The sequence below is a fragment of the Pagrus major genome, chromosome 20 (assembly GCF_040436345.1).
Source record: "Pagrus major chromosome 20, Pma_NU_1.0".
Lineage (NCBI taxonomy): Eukaryota > Metazoa > Chordata > Actinopteri > Spariformes > Sparidae > Pagrus > Pagrus major.
Genome location: NC_133234.1, coordinates 21429989 through 21456967, shown reverse-complemented (window position 1 = coordinate 21456967; position 26979 = coordinate 21429989). Strand labels below are relative to the sequence as shown.

At 40.5% G+C, this 26979-nt stretch overlaps 1 protein-coding gene across 1 annotated transcript in view; it reads left to right on the top strand.

Moving 5' to 3' along the window:
- srcin1b (SRC kinase signaling inhibitor 1b) overlaps positions 1–26979 on the top strand; it is a 104533-nt gene that overhangs the window by 36440 nt on the left and 41114 nt on the right. Inside the window, exons 2-3 of the mRNA XM_073489970.1 lie at positions 9236–9540; positions 23493–23519. Coding sequence (XP_073346071.1) covers positions 9259–9540; positions 23493–23519 — 309 coding nt within the window. The 5' untranslated portion in view covers positions 9236–9258. The remainder of the gene's footprint in view (positions 1–9235; positions 9541–23492; positions 23520–26979) is intronic.

Genomic DNA, 26979 nt, shown 5'->3' with positions numbered 1-26979 from the left:
TGACACGTGAGATGAAATATCTTTAAATATTTCATATTTTTTCAGTCTTGCTCTATCCTTTTCCAAACATCTTACCCTCCTCCCCTTGATCTGTGTCCGTGACGTGGTCAGTCAGAGCAAGCGTTGCCCGAGGCTTCACTCAGACATGTCCAGGGTCAAGTGTCCTTCAGGCTTGTTGACACTGTAGGCTGAAGATTGACGAGTGGTTTCCCTCTCGAGCTGAACACTGAACTGTCTGCTCTCAACTGACACTCATATCAGGAGATATTTTGGAAAGTCTCTCTGGTATTTCGAGACACCCCATAACTTTTTCATCAATCTTCTGGCTGTAAATGAATAATGAAGCACTCTCAAATTGAACTGGAGGTAAAGGAAGCAATCTAAAGTTGTTAAATATATTACATACTTTGTTCTCCCACTGCAGGAATACTACTGGTTTTCAAAAGTGAGAGAGGCTAATGTACATGTGACCTTAAGGGAAGGCACACTCTTTTCCTAATCGCAGTGATTGTGGGTTTGACATGTGAGGCAATCACCGCCTCTTTTTTAGCTGTACACTGGTTCACTGTGATCCTGAACGCCTCCCTGCCGGCAACAGTTTGGAGAAATTTTGTATTCAGCAAAGGCAGACCCTGTTCCAAATATAGCTCACCCGGCGTTCGCGTTCAGATCTTGTTTGGGTTTTATTTTAATTTTCGAGTGCCCTGGAGAGCTGGATATTATAATTTGTGGATGGAGGAGCACCATTTTTTTTTCTTTCACTCATTCCTGCCACAGTGCCTCCCTTCGTAATTAATGATCTCTGTTGAATAGAGAGTTTCTGATGAAGGGGGAGAGAGAAAGAGGGAGAGACGGAGTTAGCAGTGAGCTGAGCTGCAGCCAGTGAAAGGATGCCACTGGCTAGATCTCTGAAAATGATTGAGATTATGAAAAAATGAATAGATGAATAAATGAATGAGTCAATGGCGAGAAGGGGAAAGATGGCAGAGAAACAAGGAACAGGTGGTCCAAGGAGGACAGTCGGAGGACGTCACTGGAGAAAAACAGGATGTGTAGATGGGCGAAGACATTTTCTGCAGCTTATTTCAAATGGTTTTCTTTGTCAGTTTTACATTTCTGACTGATTTTCAGAAGAACAAACGCTCTCTTGTCACTGCCAATAGCCAGATGTTTTTTAAAAGCTATTAAGCGAGATCAGAACTGCGTCACATGAGAAACAATATTCGCAAAACATACCTGATTCAAAAGACACATTATTCAAAAGACATATTTGTAACGTTGATCAGTCTCATAACTGCTAGTTGAGCAGCTAATACTCTGATAGAGGAGGTTCAATTAATTTGGATGGTGCAACACAGCTGATAAGCTATGTTAGCTTCCTCCATTTTAAACTCTCCTGCTCTCCGTTCTTTCAAAGGTCATCTCTGTCAAGACAACTTACAGTGGCCAGCATGTCGACGGCATACATGTGTGGGTCAAAGTTGAACTATACTGTGTGTGTGTGCGTCACTGATCACTGATTAAAAGCTGGTGTGCCTTTTAACTCAAGTGACATGTTTCAGTGGCAATTACAGGATTTTTTGTTTTTATTATTATATCATATTTATTTATTTATTTATTGTTGGAACACATTAGGGTGCAGCTTTTCATCCTCAGTTAATATAATGATGGTTTTTGATTGATGGTTTTATAAATCATTCAGTCTATAAAATCTCAGAAAGTAGTGAAAAATACCCATAAGAAATTCCCAAAGCACATCATGGCATCTTCAAATATCTCCAATCCAAAACCTAAAGATATTCAGTTCACAATATGATTCACAAAATGATATTAAACGTCAAAAAGCACCAAATATTCACATTGGAGAAGCTGGAAGCAGAAACTGTTCTACATTTTTTTGCTTCAGGAATGACAAAATAGTTTTGCGGTAATGTTTCTGTTGACATGAACATTGTTCAGCCCTAATCCACATAAATTAATCGTAGCAGCAGGTGCATGTATTGAATCGTTGGACTACAGCTTCTGTCTTGTAAGCACCACTGTAGACAGGACAATATATCTCTCTCTCTCTGTATATATAGTACAGAGTCTTATATGTACTGTATATGCAGTGATCAGCAGGGTGCACTGTGCTGCTGCTGCAGGCACACTCCAACAAACCAAATCAAACAAGACGACAATAATTTGAAGTAAATTTGAGTGAAGCTCAGACGAGTACAAATGATCAGACCCTCGGCCCAATGAAACCATAAAGCTAACAAATGGCCTCTGTCAGATCCTGGCCATCAGTGGCCAAGGTTGTACTACCAATATACACACACACACTCTCTCTCTCTCTCACTTACACACACACACACACTCACACACTTACAGCCTTGTAATGAGAAATGTTTGGACGTGGCCTTGAGCAGCATTTTGGAAGGTGTCCCAGACAGCTGAAATATGGTATCAGTGGCACAATGACAATCACTCACTTGGTTTTTAGTCTCCCCTCAACTATAATGAACACAGAATAATGAATCATGTGGATGTGTGTGTGAAAGAGAGAGAGTGAGTAACACACATATATTTCATCCACTATTCTATTCCTGTTTATTCTATTGTAGATTTCTGTATTGAGTTTAAAATTTCCAGATTTTTGAACAGGTTTTGGTCTGAAGGACAGACATGTCACCTAAAAAACCCTGTCCTAACAAGTAAGTTAAATGATTCCCTCTGGGTTTAAACACATGTTTGCAGAGCAGTGTTAATGTATTAATAAGGTGCCTAAGTGAATGTGAGTGAAGCTGAAATATGACATCTCCCTGAAGGCTACAACATCGCAGTTAAAGATTCAACAGTGTGAGTAAAGTAAGACAATTAGAGGAGAATTCATCAGCCGGACTGGTAGCGCTGTTAGCAGTTAGCCGCAGAGCCATAATAACAGAGGTGGTGCCAGGAGCAAGCTGGGAGGAGGTGGCAGCCCATTAACTACCACCAGGAGCAGTAATGACATGGTAGAGTTAAGAAAAAATAGACCGCAGAGCTGTAGCTGTTTTTACACATGGCTGAGTTATTTCATGATTTAAGTCTGGGCTCTATGTGTACAATATGTGCCTCTAGTTGAATACACAAAATAGATCAGACTTGACATTACAGGCCAGAATAAAACGTAATGAAATAAATGGAACAGAAATAAATATGCAAGTTAAACTAACACTGAAATGGAAAATGTCATTGTGTCGCTGTTGTTTGGTAATGTGAGCTTGAGAGCGAAAATCCAGCATTTAAATCTGTGAACAAATAAAGGAAGAAATATTTTGTGCTGTAATAAACCATTCAAGTCTAAATAAGAAACAACATCTTTATACTTGAGCTGCAGCTGAAAAACAGTCAAAAAACGAGTCACATTAAAGAAACACATCAAATCCTAATCGTTTCCTGCAAAGGTTCCTGAAAATATCTGTGTTCAGGTTGTATTTCGTTGTGATTAGAGGTAAAATACAGACTAACAGATGTTGAATCGGGATGTTCTCAGTGAATTACTGCTGATTAACTTCTCAGGTAGTGTAACTTTTAGTCGGTACACAAGTCTGATCAATTGAGCACACAGTTAAACATAATTGTCTACAAATTGTCCAATAACAATAAGAATGATGGACTATTTGTTTAAGCATAATAGGGGATAGACCTATTTTCCGATTGGATGTTCAGCATTTTTCCAATTAGCAGAATCAGAGTTTTCTTTGTCTGATTGCTGATGAAACAATACATTTTAAAAAATGAGAAGCAGCATCCTCTCTGTTTGTAGTCAACACTCTGGTCTCACTCAGTGTCCTGCCTACAACACTATTGGGGCTTTCCATTGGCGCTTTCGGCCACGGCGAGTCAAAAAGTGCAGCGCTGGATTTGCATTTTCACTTCCAGTTTCATCGCGTTGAGTTGTGCTATGCCGATTCTTCGCTAATACTGCAGGGAGGGAGAGTTTACAGCTGTTTCTTTAACCACTACTCAACACAAGCCAACTTTAAGCAAGTAGCCCTGTTGTAATGGTAAAGTGAATCCCTGCCACGCTGTGCTGACGTGACAAGTCAGACTGAGTCAAGCCCATGTATGGAAAAGCCCCATCTGATTGGTAACACGACACAACGACTCTATTTTATAGAAAGCAGGCTAATATTACAAAATGTATTAATGAAGACAAATCTTAAAATGTATAACCAAAAACCCCAAATGTCTGTGTAAGAAATAAGAGTAATAATTGATGAAACGCCAGTGCCACTGCAGCGAGCTGTCGTCAGGCAGTGAGTGAGCGCTGGTTGTTTTGGGCAGCTGCCAGTTGTGATTGCATGTTTTTCTATGAATATAAATAACACGTTTAGATCAAATGATGAGGCTGTGGATGAATCAGGTACAAATGTAGGACAGATGTTCTGCATCATCACTGTAACACACTCGTCTTTACCACCCAGTGAAATAAATTCCTGCAGCTGATGACCAGCAGTGCTTCTCATGGTAAAATATAGAATCTCTTTGTCCCACATACGTACTCCCCCTCCTCCCCCGTCCTCCCCACATAGAGGGGTTTGCTCAAGGCTTCACATAAATTAAAGTGACAAGCTCTCGTCTAGATGTTCCCTCCGTCTCTCACAGTCCCCCTCTGTTTTATAACGCTCTTTTTTTTCCCTTCCTGCCATGGATACACACCGGCATGCCTCTACGCTCCTATTGGAGGATTTACATCTGGGACCAACTCAAATGTTTCCTCCAGACGCTTAACAGCTACAAATATTGCTGTTGTTAGGCTGAATCCCTGGAGGAGTAACATCTGAGGAAATGGCTGTTCATCATGCCTCTGTGCTTTTGAAATTACAAGAAACACAGATTAATCAGAGTATCTGCAGGCCCTTAAAATGTCATAAAATGTTGTAAATTCGTATTTTATAGTCTCACATTTAAATTTGTGAGGTATTAATCAAAATGTGTCAAGCTGTTTTGCGTGAAAGTACACATTTCTGACGTTAGAGCTTTAAACCAACCACAGTCTTTTTACTTAATCTTGCACTCACAACTCACTCTGATAACAATATACCTACATAAAAGCTACGTCTGCTCAGGTCCACATAAATACCACATACCTACCTTTTATACTTACATGCAATGCTTGAATAAGAAAAAAATTATTTGTTCAAAAAAATCTTTGGCATCTTTGGTCAAAGGGACAATTTGTATGACCAGATAGGACCAGAATGTTTTTTAAACATTCAAAAAGTGAACTAACATTATTAACAGAGTGTAAACAGACAACAGTGTTGATGTTATGTCAAAAACGTCTATGTACTATGTTGCCAAGATGTTGTTTCACCTGACAGATACGAGCAAGTGACGAGTTTGCTAATTAGTCTAACAAGTAAAAAAAAAAAACTCACAAAATGTTAAGTAAGGAAATATAATTACATCTATTTTCCTTACTAAACAGAAAAAATCTAACTGTACACTGTCTGACTTCAAGTTTCTCTCTTTTAGCTAACTAGGATGAGCTTAATTGCCTCATTAAAACTTAACACACTTCATTCAAACAGAGTAAGATGTGAAAATAATTCACCTCTACACGCTGGACTCTCTGTCGCTCCTCTGTTGCTTCATGCCTCTCCTGTCCCCGGAGTCATAGTCCTGATCAGAGCTTCTGTAAATCACCTCTGTACTGTACCCCCTGTGTTCAAACTGGCATCTGTCGCTCTCAGAGGCTGGGTTCAGTCCCAGACTGGGCCCGAGAGGATCCCCCATCATGGTCGCAGTCAAGGCAAACTCCAATCAGTTAATAAGGCCACTAGCTCCATGGCTAACTGAGCTAATTAGCTAACGGTAGCTGGCTAAAACCAAGGATAGCTAGCGGAGCAGCAGCTGTCAGTCACTTAAATGCCTCCCCTTAATTTTTGGCCATATTTTACAAATTATACCTTTTTAAAATGATCTTGAAAATTTCTTTAAAGCATTAATTCAAGTGTCTGACACCATAGACACCCTGTTCACAAAACTCTTAATTAAGGGTGTATTTTCTGGTAGATGTGCTCCACTGACTTTAAAAAAAATCTCTGAATCCCTGAAACCAAACCTACGCTCTTACCCTCAGTAAATAAATAAATAAACATTGCCTTTCTGTAAACACAAACTGTGAGTTTGTCACAACCCAATTATTATATTGGTAGCAGTAATATATACTGTTTACCCATTGTGTTGTTATCATATGCTGGCTTTGATGCATTAAGAGTAAATGTAGCTCTAACTCTAACCTTAATGGGGGATCGGTTGCTGTCGTCAGTAGCTGAATTTCAAGCTGCATCACAGTTTCTTAACTGCAAGCTAATGAAGTTTAAGGGCTTGAAGAGGCTTCAGAGCACCTTTTGTTGCCCAGCAGGCAAATAAGAGCACAGCATTATAGCACAGATCAATACAGTATAGAGACTCTATGCTGAGACTCTACTGGCCACTGGTAATGTATCTTAAAGAAACAACTACAGAAACAGGAACAAGGAAGAAAATTGAACACAACCTCTGGTGATTATATACAGTTTATATCGAATGCATCTGTGTATTATAACACATAATTTCAGCTCTGGTTACAGAGAGATTGTTTATTTTCCAGAATTGTCTCTTAATTTCCAGTTGCTGTTGCTGCGACGATTAGTCCATTAACAAATAAGTCGATTAAAAGAAAATTAATTGTCGACTTATTTGAAATTGGATTAATCGTCGCTGTAATTGTTCAAGCAAAAAATGTCATTCATTTGCTGGTTCCAGCTTCTTAAATTAGATGAAGAGTATTTGGGTTTTGGACTGTTGTCTTTGTTGTGATGAGCATAGCTCAAAACAACCACAGCTAAGCAATGCAGAGCCAGCTGCAGGGTGACACCCAGAGAGTGTTTCACAACGGTCAGTATTTAATGTTTAATTAGGCTATAACTAATCTAAACTTTGGTTAAGTCTAATTTTTAGGACAATGAGGACAGGATTTGGGATGTTTTCAGGACGTCTGGTCACCCTAGTTTGATCAGAGTCTTTTCAGCCTCTGTTTGCACAGTACAGAAACAGTATGGCGGCAGGCAAAATGAAGAGAAGTTTAACATTGTTTATTTGCATATGCCACTAAAACTGTAGTGAAACAAAGCTGGTTGGAAATTGTTTCATGTCATACCCTTTCTATATCTACACTACGCTATCTTTGACAAAATGACAACTGTTTCATGTTATTTATGGTAGGTAGAAGTATCGGCTAAGGCCTACCGTGAACATTACTTCCCAAGGTTATTTCCATGTCTCTTTTTAAACGATCCAAAATAAAACAAGGCTGAATCTGTTAACAGTTTACCTGTAAGTGGTCATCTTCACCCGGTCAGCAGTGCTTTGTGTTTCACTGGTCACAAGAGGGCAGTAAATCTGTCCCCAAACAAGAAGCCATCATTTCCATTTATGTCACTTCTCCTTGACTGATTCTGACACAGATGCGAGACAGTCGTGCGGTCTGATAATAGCAGGAGACGTTGTTTTCTGTTGCCTCGGGGTTCCCAGGACAGTCACAGTTGTTGGAATAGACAGATGCTGCAGCTGTTTTCTCAAGGGCTCTATATTGCTAGAGGTGTGTTTGTGTTTTTGTGTTGTTCCCCTCACGTGTGTGTGTGTGTGTTTGTGTATGGAACTGTAGGTCTGTGTGTTCATGTTAAGGGAGAGACAAACAGAGAAAACAGTGTTTCTTCCAGACATTAATGTACTGTGCAGGCAGCTCCCGGACAAAATCGGTGCCTGGATGTTCCTGCTGTTCGTCCTCACATTAACACTCTCACTGCTGCTCACTTGACAGGCCTCAAGGTCCAACCTATTAACTACTGTGTGTTTACACAATGTGCTGTGATATTGGCACCAACCAACTTCCTACTCACTCACAGTGTAGAAGTTTAAAGCACTACAACGTGATTGGGTATCCGTGCATTTGCTTGTTGACTATAAACAATATGTGTACTTCACATTATGGCTGATTGTTATTAGATTGATTTGCCTCCTTTCAGCTTCTATTTACTTCACTAAGCCGTGACTTCGAACTTGCAGAGAATTGAAATCTACTGATATGTTAATCATTTAATTTTTATTAAAATTACTAGTGCACTGCCAGTTCAAAACACACTGTTTGACATAGATTATCTGGTAATGTTGAGGTGTTTAAAGATCCCGTCTGAAGCCTCCTGAACTGCTCACAGACTCATCGGGGCATCAAACATGTTTGATATTTACTTAATTAAAAATCTGGATGATTACATCTGTACTTTGCTGGGCCACAACAACAATGCTTCAGCTGATGGTGCTGCCAACTAGGGATGTCTTGATTTTGATCGAAATGAGCCTTCAATTTCGAAACCGAAATCAAATTCAGTATCGACGATAACGACATTAACTGCTGGAGTGACTAGAGAGTGTTGCATGTTGTTTCACCGGAATACCTGCTGTCGGCTCCCTAAGTCGCAGAAAAAAAATGTGTCTCATTTTCTCCAGTACACAGCTTCTACAACTACTAAAATTGAATCGAATCATGACCTTAAAATCAAAAGTCAAATCATGGATTTGGAGAATCATGACAACCCTACTGCAAAGCAATGTTAAACATTCAAGCTCTTGACAGAATCTTAAAATCTCACCTCCAGTTTTAGCTAAAAAAATGGAAAACCTATGTTGACCACGTCTCCACACTCATCCAGACTCATTTAACCTTCTGCTTTTGTTTTTTTCTCACTGCCACACGTGACAACAGCAAGTTTTTGAACCTCCCTAATCTCCATTTTGTTCATGCCTTTAAGATCTATCATGGTATCATACTTTTCCTTTTTCATAACCTACTGCCTGCTGAAGAACTGGTATGGTCCAAACACCGACTGTTCAGGATCTTTAATCCAGTGTGTGGATACTTTATCTGACTCCATGAACACTGTTGATTCAAGTCTCTGCGTCATTATTTATTTTAATCCTACCTGAAAAGTATGAAATCATTCTACAAGCTTTGTGGTATTATTTGGGAACATGCCAGCTGTGCTTAAGTATTTATAGACAATCAAACACAATTTAACAAATGCCAGAAACATAAACAAGCATTTTATCACTTTATCATATGATGAAATGGCGTCACTAAGAATGTATCTAGTTGTCTAACTGCTCGCTTCCTTCTTCACTCTCTCTCATCCCCCGTCTCTACACCACCACTCTGCTGCAGGTCGAGAGAAGAGAAAGGGTCCCATGATCTCTGCCGGTGATGCCGAGTTCCCGCGGGATTACCACACCCTGGCTGGCGGCGGCCGCGGGGCCCGGCGGTTCCCCGACAACACCAATGGGGGGTTCACGTCGTCCTCGCTGGACCGCCGGCACAACTCGGTGGCCGCCAAGAGCCTGGAGGCCCTGAACAGCATCCACAAGGCGGACATCGAGCGCCAGCGAGACGCTCTCATGGATCTCCAGAAAAACAAGTACACCAACAGCCCCGGCAGCATGTCGCAGGGCTCGGTTCCTGCTGGACGACAGGTATCTTCACAGAACACGTCTCACAACTAATTAGCTGACACAACAGAGAATGTTTGTCATGGTAACATGGGTTTTATTTAAGCTGCACCAGTGGTGGTCATGTCATAAACATCCTTGTTCATACTACAGATCATAAGCAACAGTCCTCAGTTTCCATAAAAATGGAGGACATGAAGGACTCTCCTGCACCAAACCTCAAACATGTGTGATAGTGTGGTATTATTACTGTCGGCACAAAGCAGTTTCCTTTACAGAGAGTTGGGAAATACAGAACACACATTCCTTTGAGAATCACAACAGAAATATACTGAAAAATATCAAAGGACCACAAATGAGGAAGGATTTACTCATTCTCAATTTAAAAGTGGTATTAAACGTGTCCATGTGATCCTGCAGGAAACAGGATAATACTTCTTATGAGCTGTTTACATTCTCTTATCATTAGTAGTGCAGATGCTAAAACAGAATATATTATATTTATGAGAAAAACTAGAACAGCATAAGGTCAAACTTTGACTCTGGATGTTTCTTTCCGAGATGTTTCTTTACTTTTAAGATGAAAGCTTATTGGCAGGGACAGGAAATGATAAGATTTCATTGATATCAATGCCATTATCGACTGTTCTTATCTGTCTGACTCCTGATCAGTTTTCTGTGTGGAAAAAGTAGGCCTACACAGGTTTTCAGTGTCAACGCAACGTTATTATCTCCAAATCTAAATGCAAGGGAAGACCGATTGAAAAATGGCATGCTGGCTGTATCCTGAGCGCTAACTGAAGCATCAGTCAATCTGCCATCATCTAAAAATGGATGAAATGAGAGAATATTTGTACAGAATTCCTTGAAATTCAGGTTTTCTTAGTCTAAGATACATCTGCTAAGCCTGCCTGTGTGGCACTAATGTTATTATAACAGAATATTTACGAGCAGTGGCACTTGTGTGCAGAGTGTGAAATACATTAGTAAAATTCAAGCCTCCATTGTGTAGACAGATGTTTAAGCATATTGTGGATGTTTCCACCAGGATTTAAAATGATCATATTACAGGCATTACATCTAGCACTGCTGTCATCTTTTACCATTAAATGAAGCCACGTTTTAGATCAGTTCTTCCTCTCCGACTGATTCCTGTGGCTAGTTTCCAGCTGCGTAGACGCTTGAGTTTGAGTTTGATTGATATAGCTTTGAGATACACGGTTCCGATGAATCAGACAGATTCGGAACCAGTTCTCAACTAGAACTGGATTTCAATTCCCATCCCTACATATATTGTTGCTTGTCAGAAGTGCCAGAAATTCAAAAAGAAGAAGACAGAAGTTAAAGTTGGAAAGTTAAAAGTTCATATGCTTGTCTAAAGTAGAAAAGTCGGCACATCGTAAGAAAGAAGATGTGACAAAGAGAGAAGGAAACATTCTTAGAATACGTCTCAACATTTCTGTTCCAGTATCTAAAAATATTTATGTTTCAGTTTGTTTAACAGGAACAGTACACAGACATTGTTACATAGGAAGAAGAAACACATGTATCTGTTGATCTGAATCTTCATTTCAGTCCTGCCTTTTAATTCAGATTAAAACGTAACAAACAAATGGATGAAGATTATTCTTCTCCTGTAGATGAAACATTCTGTCATGCTGTCACTCCACTAGTCAAAGAAGAGAAAATTAGTCGCGCCATCTTTTGATAACTGATTTAATCGTTTCCAGCTGGTTCCAGTGTCTTAAATGTGATTTATTGCTTTTCTTTGTATAATAGAGTCTTTGTCTTTTGGACTGTTGGTTGGACAAAAGACAAAATTTAAAGACGTTTAAATTTAAACATTTAATAAGATGATTAATGGATCAATCATGAAAATAATTGGCAGATTAATTGATAATGAAAATAATTGTTAGTTGCAGCTTGACTCCACTCTGTGAGAAGGACCCCCCTCCCTTCTGTTGCCATAGTGACAGATTCAAAACACCAGAGGGCTTCGTTTGGCCGAAATAACCAAGAGAATATAAATTTGCCAGACTTGACCCCTTTTAAATCTTGTTGTGTGATGTTGCCCATTGTTGGCAGAGTTGTAAATCGATGTCTGTTGAATGAGCCAAAACAGATTTTTCAATGAGGTATTTTTCATCCATCCAAAAAGTTTTTTAATTGCTTTACTGTATCACATTGATATGAATATTGCAATATAAAAGTACCTATACTTTGAGGAAGAATTTCATCCCTATCACCCACTTCTTCACAAGGCACACATGGATCAGAAGAGACAAATTAATTCGTTAGGAAATACTAAAAATACATGTTAGGTGGGAAGCATCAGTGAAATGTTATCGATGCGTGATGTGATGTAATCTTGTCATGTTCCCTTGAATGCATTTGCATAAGGTAGACAGAAGTGTACAGAAATTTCAAATATGATTCAAACCTGTGCAACATTTAAACAGAAACAAAACTATTGTCGCAGATTGTATTAAAAACTTATCAACAGATTTCAAAAGAATTTCAAGTAAAGTTAGGGAACTAGTTTTTATTCCGAGTGAGTATCCAAGTTTTTTTTTTTTTTTTTAGACTTAAAAATATCAATTTATTCATCACTGTATATATTTGAATGCAGATCCAGATTTCTATCCAAATAACATATCGAGAGGAGAGTGCAGCCCGGGGGAGGTTTAAGCTCTCTGAGTGCTTTCTGTTTCCACATGTGAACATTTTCTTCCTGGGAGATAATAACAGCTCGTCGGTGGACTCGGAAACCCACACAGGCGCATTATGTGGCGAGATGCCTCTGGGGGCTTCAGACACACAGTGGAGGCATTTTTATGACTGGCTTGCTGGGTCAGTAATGGCCACTTTTTAAGTGGTTATTATCTGAAAGAGGCTGAATAGAGTATGTAGAAAGGGATTTAAGTGAGACAGTGAGACAATGTCAGAATGTGAAGTATTAAAGTCCATCATATCTCTTTCCTCTCCATCTCTGTGCTCTCTTTCATTCTGCCATCAATCACCACCTGCTCTGACTTGATACCTGTGACAGATGGTCACAGAACAGCCTGCTGCAGCGTCTCTCTACGGAGCTTCAACCTTTGGAGAAATATATTTGCTGTCTTTCCCAGACTGAGAAGATTTTAATGTGTTAATTAGGGAGCTGGACTCGGGATGTGTTTAGCCTAGCTTAGCATAAAGACAGGTGGAAGGCAGGGGGAAATGTCCAAAGCTTTAATATTATCTATTGAAAATATTTTTAAAAAACACATTACTTATTTCTAGTAGGATACTTCTTATTTCACCATTTTGATTCTACTTAATTCTCCTCCTTACTTTAGTGTCTACTAAAATAATCGGTTTACTCTGATTGAATCTGCTCATCTTGCTTTTCCCCTTAGTTCTCTTTCCAGCTCTGATCTTGTGCATGCACACTGGCTTGCCTCGCCCCTCGTCTTTCCGTTTCTCTCTCTCTGTATCTGCTCTGTAGACGTTCTTCCTCAGCAGTATGTTTTATAACGTTTCCCAAAAACCCCAGTTCGCCTTTGGGATTTTTCACCCACGATTTTGTTTTCACAACAGCAGGTGAGCCGTGTGTGGAGGAGGCTTGTTGTTAATGATCAACATTGTACCAAACCAGGTGCACTCAAAAACTTTTACAAAACAACCTCAGACTGAGACCTTAATTAAACAAGAGAAGTCAGAATGCCGTGCAAGGATACTTAAACGTGCAGCCGGGGGAATCATACCAGCGACCTTTCGATTACTTTATGACCCACTCTACCTCCTGAGACACAGCCTGCCCAATCTGTGGTCTTCAGTGACTGTCAACATACCTGGGCAGCCTACCCAAAAAAATGCTACGTGGACCCAGACCCTTAGACTCACAGGAGGCTAAAGTTGTCTGTTGACAGTTTAAAATGACACGTGCAGCTGCATTAATCTCATCATTATTTGTCTCCGTTTTTGAGGCAGATATTCTGCAGATATTTTTCTGTCTGAAGCACAGAAAGATTGCATCCTTGTTTAGCTGAAGAACTAAACCAGAACTGAACCTGGCCAGCACAAATGGAGAACAACACCAGGTCAGGGAGAGCACTGCGTTCACATTTCATGTACACAATCACTGGCTCGTTTATCAGCTGTATGGCTACCAGTAGTTTGACGTGATGCTCATGCCTACAGTATGCAGCCACAGCCTTCTGGTTAAGTACGATGGTTTTGGTATTGTTTGTTTAACTGAGAATTCATGTTTGAAATGAGACAAAACATGTTATTTAGTAGCTTCAGGTTTATTTCCTAACTTAGGGACAGAGCCAGGCTAGTTGTTCCTCTGCCCCCAGGCGTTTATGCTAAGCTAGGCTAACCAGCCCCTTACTAAACACACAGACATGACATAGAAGTCTAACATCTCATCTCACTCTCTGTGAGAGATAAAATAAGAACTACTCCTTTAAGTGCCCTCTCTCTGTCTCTCCTTGCTCCCTGCGAACCTCCGTCAGCTTCTGTCCATCACATCTCAGTCTGCTCTCCTCTCATCTCCCCCTTCCAGCTCCGCCTTCCTCTCCACCCACTCTCTGCTCCTGCACGTCTATTTACCCAAAACCACACTATCTATCTCCTGATGAAAAAGGTGGACGGACACAGAGGGAGAGAGAGAGAGAGAGAGAGAGTAGAGGTAGAGATGGAGAAACAGGTGGAGTCTGCTGTCGTCATGGCAACCCACCGTTTCCCATATAAGGCAACAGAGTGATATCATATGGTTGGCACTGCCTGGGCTTTGGAAGGAGGCACACGCTGTACTGAGCAGGAGAGAGAACGAGCGACAAGAGGAGACAGTGAAGGAAGGAGGGAGGGTTTTTTTTATGTCAGCAGGGACGAGGGGCAAGAGAGACTGACAGAGGGAGAGAGAGAGAGCGGGAGAGAGAGAGAGTGGAGGACAGGACAGGAGGAGGAGGAGGGGCAGGAAGAGATGCTAACTGCCTCTTAGGCGCTACTACGGGTACCAGCGAGGGGGACTGTGGCGGATCCTCAGGGCGCGGGAAAGACACAGAGCCGCAGTGAATAAAAAAAAAAATGGAGAGGGGGGAGGAGGAAGAGGGAGGCGTGCGGAGCGCGAGGATGCACCAGGCGGCCGACGTGCTCATTAAGTAGCAACGGTAACTCTCTCTAACCCCGTCCTTGCATCCTCAGCTGAGACTGTGGTGCTGCCATGACTGTGTGACGCTTGTGCTGCTGCGTGGATGATGAGGGAGTGATGTGAAGTGCAGGAATGTGTGTGTGTGTGTGTGTGTGTGTTTGTTTGTGTGTGTCTTCTTATTGTATGTGGAGGTGTGTGTGTGTGTGTGTGTTTGTGTGTGTGTGTGAAGACAGGTAGGCTTGATGAGCACACACTCATCCTCTCCTGTGTAGAAGTGCGTGTGTGTTTTTAGGGGAGGGTCCTTTGGCTCCCAAGCAGGCAGGTGTTGACCAGGTGTGTCTGTGCTGCCGCGGCGATGTGTGTTTATGTATGTATGTGAATGCAGAAGAAGAAAAAGAAGAGACTGTGCATTGGTGTACGAGTGAGCGCACATGTGTTGGTGTGTGTGTTTGGGCTGGAGAGGAAGCCAAGCGGACTGTGAGTGAGGGGAGGAAGGAAAAAAAAAAAGAGGGTGGGTACAAAAATGGCTACTTGGCATGCAGGTCAGGCTCGCATGTCTCTCTGCTCATCCCTCTCTTTCTCTTCTGTCTCTCTAAGCTCTGTCTGTCTCTGTGCATATGAGTGCCTTGGGATTTCAGCTCAAGTGATTGAGAAATATTGCAGGCAGTAATCACAGAGTCACGGTGCATAGGGGGCCTGTTTGTGTTAGATGAGACAGGTTTTATGTTCCAAAAAATGTCCGCTTGTTGGTGCATTAAATTATTTTGCGGAGTGACTTGGCGGCAGATTTTGCCGTTCCAATTTAAGGTGAATAAACCAAGCGAGGGGGTGATTACACAGTGCACGGCTCCGTGTGGATGTTAAGATATATTGGGGATTATCTCACAGTGGGTGCTTGACTTTACAATTATCAGCTGTTTGTTTCTGTCACAATGATTCTGAGGGGCACCTGTGAGAGAGGAGATAATATTAACACCTATTTGTCAGTTTGTAATTATGAAGCCACCGCATGGAAGTGCGTCAGAGTTGAAAACATGAAGTCAGCTGGAGGTTACGGAGGTTCGTCAGCTCTGTATGTTGAGAAATGATCCTGTTACTGTTGACAGTGTTACTATTCTTTTGCAAGGATGAGGCAGAAAGTGAATGTAAGTGGGCGTTTATTGATTTACATGAAGGCAATGATCAATCTGCCAAGGTGAAGAGTTCATCACAACACTGAAACTTGTGCAGCATAGTCATGAGCAGCTTTAACGTGATTCTGAAAATATACCGAATCTAATCTAGTGACCGCAGACGGAGTAGTTTATATATATATATATATTTTAATTTCATGTCCAGTAAGGTGCCCATCTGGCAATATAAAACAGTAAAACAGTCTGTGCACATAAAACAGCAGCACTGACAGTATTAATACTCCAAGTAATGAAACACAGTTGAAGTTTAAAATCAAGTCTTTAAGAATTAAGCAAGCTGACATCACTGTGGGTTAGATGACTTTTGTAGGCTTATAAATGTTCTTCGAAGTAAGACTTGAGCTTAATGGTCCTTTGATAGCCCTCAACACCTTCTTCCTGCGTTTACTGTTCAGGTTACGGTACCATGCATGCACAAGGCTCAAAGTGCATTTATTTTTCATTCTATAACACAGGGTTGTACAACAAAATTAGGGATAGACAGGTTATCAGTCTGGCTAATTATTAGGGCTGATAATTGGCATTTTTGTGTCTGATTGCTGATAAAATATAAAAATATAAAAATGCTGTACTGGCTCTGATGCAGCATCCATTCTCTATTAGTGGTCTGTGGGAATGAAGCTGCTCTGTAGTCTGGTGGTACGGCAGCGGTTACTTCTGTGTGGGTGAGCAGACTGTGGCTGGGGTGGGTGTCGTCTTTGAGTTTCCTTTGGGCTCTGCGCAGACATCTCACTTCCACGATGTCACTGATGCTCTGTAGATGGGTACCAGAGATGTTCTGGACGGTTATATTACCCTTCCTGTCCTGGGCCATGATTTCTGATGTTTCCAGTTAGGATGTTTTCTATTGCTCCTCTGTAAAAGCTGACAAGAACATTGCATGAGAATTTTACCTTCTTAAGGCAAATTTAATAAGCAAAACTAAAAGCTGTAGTTATAGACTTGACAGGACAGATTTTTAGATTACTTGGAGAATTTGCTGACTCATACCAAAATGTATTAAGTCGTATGAGCAGGTAGAATGAGGACTTTTCTTTAAAACATAAAAACCTCAACAGAGAAAATAGTAAAGGTCCCACTGGCAGACCTTTTGATTATGACGATTATGGTTTTAAGTCCCGTTTAAGTTAAGTAAGTAATCAGCTCTTCTGCTTTACTGGAGGTAAGCTCCAGTGCACTTCCTGGCAGTAAGTCTGTAGAGCAGTCACTTAGTTTATAATATGCCACCTCTTCAATCACATCACCATTATACAAAAGGCCACCAAAGGCCAAGTCATCTGCATAGTTGTATAAACCATAAAAGCTTCAGTGACAGCGAGGTAGAGAAAAAGCTGCAAAATGGTGGAATTCCTCATCGGCTTTATAAACAAAGAAATTGACAATATTCGTATTATTTATCTTTCTCTACTAACTTTAAACGCTTGAAGATTAACCCTTTTTTAAATGTCTTTCTATAAACTTTCCAGTGTAAGGGCAGAATTTCCTGAACCATCTGAGTCAAGACAAATAGTAAAAGAAAACCCGAAATATGACTTAATATTATTGATAATGTAACATGTTGGTCTGATGGATACAGTAAATGTTATGTATAATAATGTATAATTCATTAATCTGTAACATTTTGGGGGGTAATGAAGACTGATCTGTACTTTCATGAGGCTGAAAACTCAACACTTTAATTTGCAAAAAAGTGCCAAGAGAAAGTATCTTTCTCTTCTGATTCTTCCTTCATACTTCTTAAAGTCTATCTTTGTGGACTTGTTAAAAGTTTAAGTCACAGATTAAAGAAAAAAATGTGATCGCAGACAACTTTCAAGACTTAAATGGCCAATTAAGTCCTCATCAAATAGATGAACTAAACTGAAGTTAAATATTTTGCTGAATATAACTTGCCGATGATGTTCTCTGTGTCAGCTCCACTAATCTGTCTGCAAAAGAGGAACTGAAGGACAGTAAGCCCCAAAGAATGTTTGGGATGCAGAATCTGAATCATAATGTTTGATCAAATGTGAGAAAAGAAGACTCATTGTTTTGTCTAGTTGTAGTGAAACTAAATCTGACTCAGGCTGGGTGGCATCAGATCAGGTTGCTCTGTTTTGGTCACCGGGCCTGGACAGAGAGGCCTACAAACCACGCAGAAATCTGAAATCTGGGTCACAACAGCCCAAAGGCCTGGTGGTCTTTCTACCCCAAACGCTGCTTTTTCTATCTGGCTTCCTTGACTCGGTATTCAAGAATAAAGTGCGTTGGATTTCAAAAGTTTCTTCTGAGATTTCAGGCGAGAGCAGAGAAAATATTTGGAATCCTGGCGGCTCCCAGAACAGCTGCTCAAACATGAGTTAAGTTCCACCTACACCTTAGTTTAATTATTAAGGGAGTTCATTTTTTTCCAAAGCTCTCACAGCATATGCGATGGAGTTCAGATAATATATAGAAAAACACCTGCACTCTGAATTTATCAAACCATCTAAAGTTTACAGAGAAGTGCAAGTCAGTATTTGATTAATGTAGTGATGCTGCAGTGTCAAATCTGCACACTCTCACTTTCCATTAAATCGTTGCAAATGGGTTGTTGTGACAGTTTTTTGTGGGTTTGCAGACGTCTGTGTTTCAGACACGCTGAGAGCAAAAAAGGTGACTAGCAAATATTTCACACAAACCGCTGTGAGTATTATTGGAAGGGCTCAAAGGTGAATAAGGTGGGAGCGGTAAGAATGGGTATGCTCATTCGACATGTTGAGTTTCATATGATTTTTTTGGCTTAGGGCTGGGCTGACAGTCATCCAGCCCTCTACCATCGTAACATCATGATTTAAAAGCCCATTATGTTAATATTAACCCTATTGAGGCTCCACTGAGACAGACATCGTTCTGCAGAGTATTTTTTATGATCATTGAGTCTAGAAAATGGCCAAAAAATATTGGTCTATCAGAGAAAAATGAATATCAGTTCCAAATATCAGTTATTAGTCTCCTTGATTTCAAATAATTGGTACTGAAAAAAACATTTCAAAAAGAACAATACTCTCACATTAACACATTAAGTGTTTTGAGATCATTGTCTAGTTCTACGACGTTGAATTGTTCTCTGTAAACGTGATGAGTCAGGGTCGGACGTTTCTCTGCAAGAATGTAATCTGTAGTCGTAATCATCCCCGGCAATCAATGTAGTTTGAGTACTTAAACACACTCCTTTCACTCATCTCTCAAAACACAAAAGAGTGATGCCTCTTATTTGCAACATGGTGGCGCTTCATTGATTGTTCCTTTATTTTTCATTATGTGTCAAATCAGACTCTCAGCTGCAAGTCTAAGTGGCTGTGATGAGGTCTATACATCATTCAATTACTCCTGACTGAACCTCTAACGGACGCCTGTAGTGTGACATCTGCAATTTCTGCTCACACCTACAGTCAAAGCCCCTGATCCGCTGTGAGTTCTCTTAAACGAGGCCGCAATAAAACAGTAAGTGTAGAAGCCGACATCTTGGCTCAAATACTAAGAGCTGCCGGTTCCAAACCTCCCTCTCTTGCCCAGAAGCTAATTCAGTGCCATCGTGTGTGATTACTTGATGGGTTTTAAGATCACTGTTGTCTTTTCTTTAGAGGCAGAGAACTTGGATAAACAGACTGTTTTCGTTGGTCTGTACCGAGCTTGTTTGTATTTTAGCTTTGCACTACTTGAACAAGATGGTTACATTATTATTGGATCTCCAATAACGATTATTTACAGCTTTTCATAGTGAATCTTATACAGCTGAATCAGTATGTTGATTCAGTCTCTTGCTGCTTAAACTCTTAAACTTTAGTTTTTGATAAAATAAACCAAACTGTAGAACAAACAGTGATGATATAATTACTTTCAAATTTCCACAATTCTCTAAATTTGGTATTTTTATTAAGAAGATTGTTTAAGCCATGCAAGCAGCTAGCAGCCTGGCTATCTGGATGGCAACGTCGGTCTGTCAGCCAGAGTGAAATATGTCAAAAACTATTGGAAGGATTGTCTTAAAATTTCTTACAGACATCAAAGCCACCTTCAGGATTAATTGTAAAAGTTTTCAACATCTCTTTACTTTTTGTCCAGCACCGTCATTGGGTCAAAATTTCAGTTTGTCCAATATGTTTATGACTAATAACCTGACGCAGATGGTTTGTTACTCAGAACCATCTGGGAGGTCGCTCATGAACCTGTTTGGAATAGGGCCGGCTCTTTCAAAGGAATACTTCACATCTGTCTGTTGGTGTCTATCTCTGGCTAACTTCAACCAATCAGATCGACCATTGTGTGAGGAGAGTGTGACAACCAGTGGGGCCAGTTAGGAAATCAAACTCTTAACGAGAGAAGCCAAGAGAAGAGCGAAAACATCTGTTCTCTGCTCTTCTTTCAAAGGAATACTCTCAATTTCTGATATAACTGATGCTTTAGCAGCTATGCTAACCTCTTGAGGAGCCACCATTATACCAGCTTGGCATCAGCATGCAAACACAAACACAGCAGCTGCTACAAAGGCTGCAGACTCTTTCTACAATGCATGTAAATACTGTAGGTTCAGTAAGTTCAGTAGTCCAGGAAATGGGGAAGATATCTTGAGTTGATAATTAAACAGTTCAGAGGTTTTTGAGATGTTCCGCTAAATAACAAACACATTGGAATAAAAACATAACCTCCTGGTAGAGGCAGCCAATCTAAGCTGAATATCAGATAACAGAGTCATTGTGCAGTGTAAAACAGCCGTGTAAAAGCCTCACTACATCACTTCTGTTGGAGGACAGACATTAATTCTGTCTCTTTTGTACCCTTTTCTCTCTGGTGGCTGTGAGGACTGAAAGCAAAGACCTTGATTTCAGATCAGTTTTCAGTGCCGTGGAAATAGTATGAGTGTATCAGGCCTTTCATTCAGAAGAAAATGACAAAAACTTGAGTGGGTTGCATACCAGTTTTGACCAAATGTGAACCTGAAAGTGAAGCATAGTTTAGGTGCTGAAAAGTATCAAATGCTCTGCTGTAACAGCTTCAGCTTCCAGTTCATCCCGAACATGTTGGATGAGGTCGAGGTCAGAGCTTTGTGCAGAAAGTCTTCTTTATGGATCTTTGTGCACAGGGGTATTGTCAAGCTGAAACAGGTCTGTCCTTTTATCCAAAACATCGCTGTACTGTATTCTGTAGCAGTAAAAACTCCCTTCATTTACTGATTATAAGCATTACTCTCCCCTGTCATTTAGCAGCAACTTAATTGATAGTTTTGGGGATCAGGGGATGTGTCAAAAGGTGCCCCTAATGGGTTTATTCTGAACACAAGAACTTATGAGCAGATAATTGATAACTGATGCAGATAACTACATAACGAAGCGAAAAATATATGCAAAATCATTCAGGTCACAATCTGAATGAGAGAAGCCCCGTCATCTCAGTGGAGGCTGATCAGCTTTCAACTGAATGATAAACTCAGCAAGGAAAAACACTCCTGAACCTATTTTTAGTTATTTTAAGCCTGATATAACTTCATCCGCTCTGCCACAGAGCTACATTGTTTTCCAAAAACTATTATAAACACATCAATGAGCCACACCGATGCACTGAGTGACATGTACCTTCATTACCATGAACACATACATGGAAGTTTATTTTGACTTGATCCCACACACACACTGTTCTGCTGACACAAATACTCACTAGAGCACCAAATGTCAATATCTATAGTGATCAGTCACTATAAAATGTAAAAATGTTGATCAGTGTTTCCCAAAGCCCAAGATGATGTCCTCAAATGTTTTGTTTTCTCCACAACCCAAAGATATTCAGCTTACTGTCATAGTGGGGGAAAGAAAAAACTGAAAAAAAAATCACGTTTAAAAAGCTGGAATCAGAATTGTGACTTTTTGTTTCTTTAAAAAAATACTCAAACAGATTAAAGGTGCAGTTTTTGTGAAGAACTTTTCATCAGAAGAGAAAGATCTTCATTGACTGATTGATTCTGCATATTGACACATTTCCTGGAAAAACAAGAAGCTAGGAAGGGACTTTATGCAGATATTTATTGGTGTCTACAAAAGCCAATAGTGCTCAGTGTTCATCATGATTTTCATTCCTTTTTATTCATTATGTTCATCATCTTCAGACAGTGTTCTGGGACCTTATTTTCCTGAACTACATAGTGCCCTTTTAATCGACATCAAAATAGTCGGCGATTCATTTAATAGCTCACAATAGATTAACAGATTAATCTTTGCAACTCTAGTTTTCTAAAAGATGTCTTTTAAGGCAATGGATGGGTTTGAGGCTGAGAGTTGAAAAAATACTATGAAGTTTTGCAAAAGAGGACCCAAATGCCAAAACACCAAGGCAGGCAGGTAAAGAACTAAAAAGCTAGCTTTAATAAAGAATCTGTAATTCAAAGAAGAAGACTGGCAGACAGCAAAGACAGAAGAAGCAGGCTTTGGGCAAATCCAAATCAGGGACCACAGGCAGGAACAAAGAGGGAAGACATGGAGCAAAACAAGAACAGAGAAGGCATAAGCCGCAGGACTGACATGGGGAATGAAAACAGATGATCTGACAAAGAGTGAGGGGGAAAACACAGAGGTGTAGACGGATAAAGGGCGGGATAGAGACAAAGACAGGAAGTGGAAAGTCAAAACAAGATGCATGAGGATATAGCTACAAAATAAAGCAGGAAATAACTAAACCTAAAAACTCAAAACATGACAAATATAATGTTGTTTGAATCCTTTAATGTAGGCACTTGGAAAGATAACTGACATTGTCTGAAGTTGTCACACTTATTGGGATAATATGATGGTTAAAATTAGTCAAATGGACCCAACCATACCATTCAAAACAGTCCCAGAACAGAATTACAGCAGTATGTGGACAGGGATGTCCCTAAAGTGTAGATTAGCATGTGAACATAATACTTGGGCATCAAATGAATGTCTCACATGCATCCTGGACTGCTACATCTTAAAGAATCAGAAGGACGTTGACTCGAGTGTTGGCTCCCTCCGAGATGAAGTGAAAATGGCAGCTTCTTAATCCAGTGTCGGTGCAGTGCTTTAATCCTGCTCCTGGGTCCACGCCAGCCGACTCTGCATCTTGGGAGAGTGAAGGGTAGAATTTAGGAGCTGCCTGGCCCTGCATCATTAGTGTGTGTGAAGTCACTGTAAACATTTGATTAATTGCTGAGAGGCAATTACAAGCAATTAAAGTCCTATTATGATGGCAGTGAAGGACAACGTAAGTTAATCTAGCTATCATCACAATAATTAGTCCATCATTTTCTCACCAGGCCTAATGTATAAAAAATAAGCCATTTATCGGGTTGTTTGCTTAAGCGTCACCGTAATTTGTGGTCGCTTGAAGACATTTTAGGGCAAGCCGCACTCACTGCATAAAAATAATGTACCATAAAACCTCTCAAACTTCATTTGTCACACTTTGTGGTGTCACATATCTTCACATGAGAACTGAGTGACAAAGCATTTTCTCTCAGTTCTGGTTCTATCCAGTCAGTCTTTTGCTCAGTCTTCGTGTTTTGCAGCTTAACTCATGACAAAACGTCTCACACTCGATTCTTTCTCCCCTCTTTTACCCTCCCTGTCCCTTTTCTGTCTCCTTTGCTCTTTGTTTTTCTTCCCCCCTCCTAGCAACAACCAAACTACTGGAGCTTCAAGGTCAGTGCCAAATTTGTGTTTGTGTTTCAGCGTAAATCTGTCCCTCAGTGTGGATTTGTCTCTAATAGGATAACTTCCCATTGTGTCTTTGCATGCCTGCTTGCCTTTTCTCCGTTGCATTTAGTGTTGGTCACATGTTGGCACACACTTTTGTGTTTAACTCTTTTAAGTCTCTCTTGCACGGCGCACTGTGACATTTCGGTTTCAGCAATGAACAGAATTCTTGACTAGAAATGGAGATTGATTGGTGGTTGGCAGGAAAAAAAAACCCTCCTAGGATCTCAAAAGTGCTCTGTTTTCATTTGGCTATAAATGGTAAATTTCTGTCCAACTGAGCGCAGTTTCTTGTAACTCAGTGCTGCTACTATGCCTACTGTAATTATCACACAAAATAGGCTGATTTCCTGCCTGGCTGCTGTGTGAACAACAATGTGTGGTCTAGTTCAGCCGGGAAGAAGCTGGAAGAGCTTGAATTTGTCCTTCTGCTTTCAAACTTCGCTGTCTGAAAGGACAACACAACCCATTGTAGCTTATCTAGGCCTGTGGATGGTTTCCCACACCTGTGATCCAAATAGGTCTGGTGTTGTGTATAAAAGACACTAAGCCAACCAGAGCTTTGTAGGCAGGATTAGAATGGGAATGCCGTCTTCCTGTGCCAGGACCAGACAATAAGAAAAGGAAAATAACACAAAAATGGCAGCAAACATGGATGAAACAACATGAGTGTACATTTACATTTACAGAAACTCGTAAATCGTAATATCTCATGGTCAGTGTGAACAATTTCAAGTTAACAGCTCCAAGCAACCACCACTGCAGCTTGACTCAATGTGGCATTGATGGGTAGGATATACTCACTACTGATTGGTTCGGGCAAAATAGAATAACACGACCTTAGCAAACTGAAATTGCTTGACATGAACATGATGACAGACTGCATATTGAATCGAAACCCAGCAGGTTTTTGGCCTTAATCGCGGCATGGTTGGTCTGTCAGTCGGCTACTTTGGTTCTGAATGAGTATACATTTATTGCAGTGTGCTTATCAGATGAGAAATATGAATCTTCAGCGATAAGGCCCCATCAGGACGTCTATTATATATTTTAAATTGGAGGGTGAAGCCGTGAGTAGTGTAGGAAACCCCCCCGATGGAGCCCAGATGCTTAAAAAGAAATACTCAAAAGTATAGCCAAAAAAATTACTTGATTACAGTAATTTGAGTTGTTGTTGAGTAATTTCCACCTCTGGTTTAGACTTTACCCCAAACTAGCTTTAAATGTGTGATGTTGCTGTTGTGTAGCTATAAAAGACCCTAGGAAAGCAACACACTACATAAAATAATCACAATAGAAATGTCAGATAGGTCGGATCATTGCGTTTAACTCTATAACTTTGAGTTTTACAGTTACGGCTGAAAATGACAACAGAAATGAACAAGTTTGCTGATTTCACATCTCTCCGTAATACAACTCAACTGCCAGTTTTCTACCCAGAGGTGACGTCAGGGTGATTAGGTCAAAGGATCAACTATGTTTCATGAAGGACAGCTCTACTTTTTATTTATTCTGTGAATTTCTCACACTCTTCCTGATTGACAGGCAGAAACTTTTGCACAGACATTCGTGATTCCCAGAGGATGAATCACAATGACTCGCTTGATCTTGTGATGTTTACTTGACTGTCACCACGAGGTTGACGTTTGTGGTTTTGCGCGAAAAGTCTCGACACCTATCGACCGAATTGCCTTGAAATTTTCTCCACACATTCATGTTCCCCCTCAGGATGAATTGTGAAAACTTTTCATGTAGCTTCATCATTGATTTGTGCCCCCAAATTCTGCATGTGCTTGCTGAGCAGCCTCCACAGCGTAGGCGTAAAGTTGAACTTAAAGTGCCTCACTTGCAGGTTTGACTGCGCTCAGCCCTCGGGCCAGTTACACCTGGGTTATTATTTGATTAGCTGCAGGAGAGCTTCTGAGCGGTCCCAAGTGTAGTAATGGAGGCAGCTGTGAAAGTGCTCTGTGTCAGTGGTGGAAGATTATCCATGCCCTCTTTATTTCTTCAGGTAATATTAATGTAATCTGTACTGTATTACTCCATTTACATTACCTAGTGACAGAAAATGTTCGAGATGGGATTAGACGGCATGAAGTAAAAAATTGGGTGCCAAATTTGAGCCCACGCCGTTACAAACACATGGTTTGCCTCCAGGATTTTTGCACCACTCAGTTGCCTCTGAACGTGTGCCCACATTGAATTCTACCATCAAAATCAAACCTCATTTTCAGGCAGAGGCAGAATTTTTTTTACCAACTACTGGGAAGGTTGTGCTGTAAATAGTGTGAAATATGAAATGCACAAGTAAGTCTGAAAATGGAGCCATTAGTGGTCATCGGTTGCTACGGCTGAAGCACCACCAACTGGTTTGAGGTTTCCAAACTGCGGAACAGGACTCCAATTTGTCAAACTGTGATTAATGTAAACACGAATTACAGAGAGAGATCACACCAGGCAGGTCTGGACCAGATTAATCAAAGTGTGTTTGTCCCCGAATTATTCCATTTAAATTCAAGTGTGAATTTATGGATCAGCTGGAACAAGTGGGCTCAGTGATTCAGGAGGTAGCTGCTGTGTCATTTATAAAAGTGAGAATTAGTCGGGAAAACCTACCCTGTTGTTGCTGTGCGACTGTTGTTCTATCATGAATGAGTATAATGAGCATCCAACTTCATGTGATAATGTTTAAAGGGTCAGTTCAACCAATTTGCAAAAAGAGAAAGTTACCATTAGCGGTAGCGAGCCATGCAGACATGTTTGCATTAAAGCTAGGATTGGGGAGTTTGTTTTATCCACCAAGGAGGTTATTGTTTGTTGGTTGGTTGGTTTGTCAGCAGGCTTGCACAAAAACTACTGAACAGATTTCCACCAAACTTGGATGGAGGATGGGTCTTGGCCCGTTAACTTGTTTACATTCATTATGATAAAACTAGGTGTTTTCTTACATGTGAGTGAGACATGAGGTAGTTGGACAGAGTTATCAGTGACAACAATGTCTGTCGTTCAGCAGCAAACCCAGTTAGCACAAAGCACACACAGCCACAGCAAAGAGCTGTAACTGTTGCCCAGCGTAGCCTCGTGTTTCTATGATTGTGGCTTTTAACAGAGTTGTTTATTTATGTATTTAGTGGACTAAAAAAGCTAAAAGAGCTTGTTGAATGTAGCGAAACTAGCTGCTGACATATGTCTCTGGCTGGCTAGCGAGCTATGGGATAGTCAGTTTCTGGACGTGTTTCAGTGGAGTGGCTCTGGAGGGACACTGAAGGGAAGGGATATGTTTTTTTCAGTTGGATTCTTTCAAATTTAGCCTGATCCTACTGATTTCTACAATCTTACCAACCCTGAGTTTTAATATGCCCAGGTTCTTCTGAGATTTTGAGCTTTAATTGGAAAGCAACAGTCC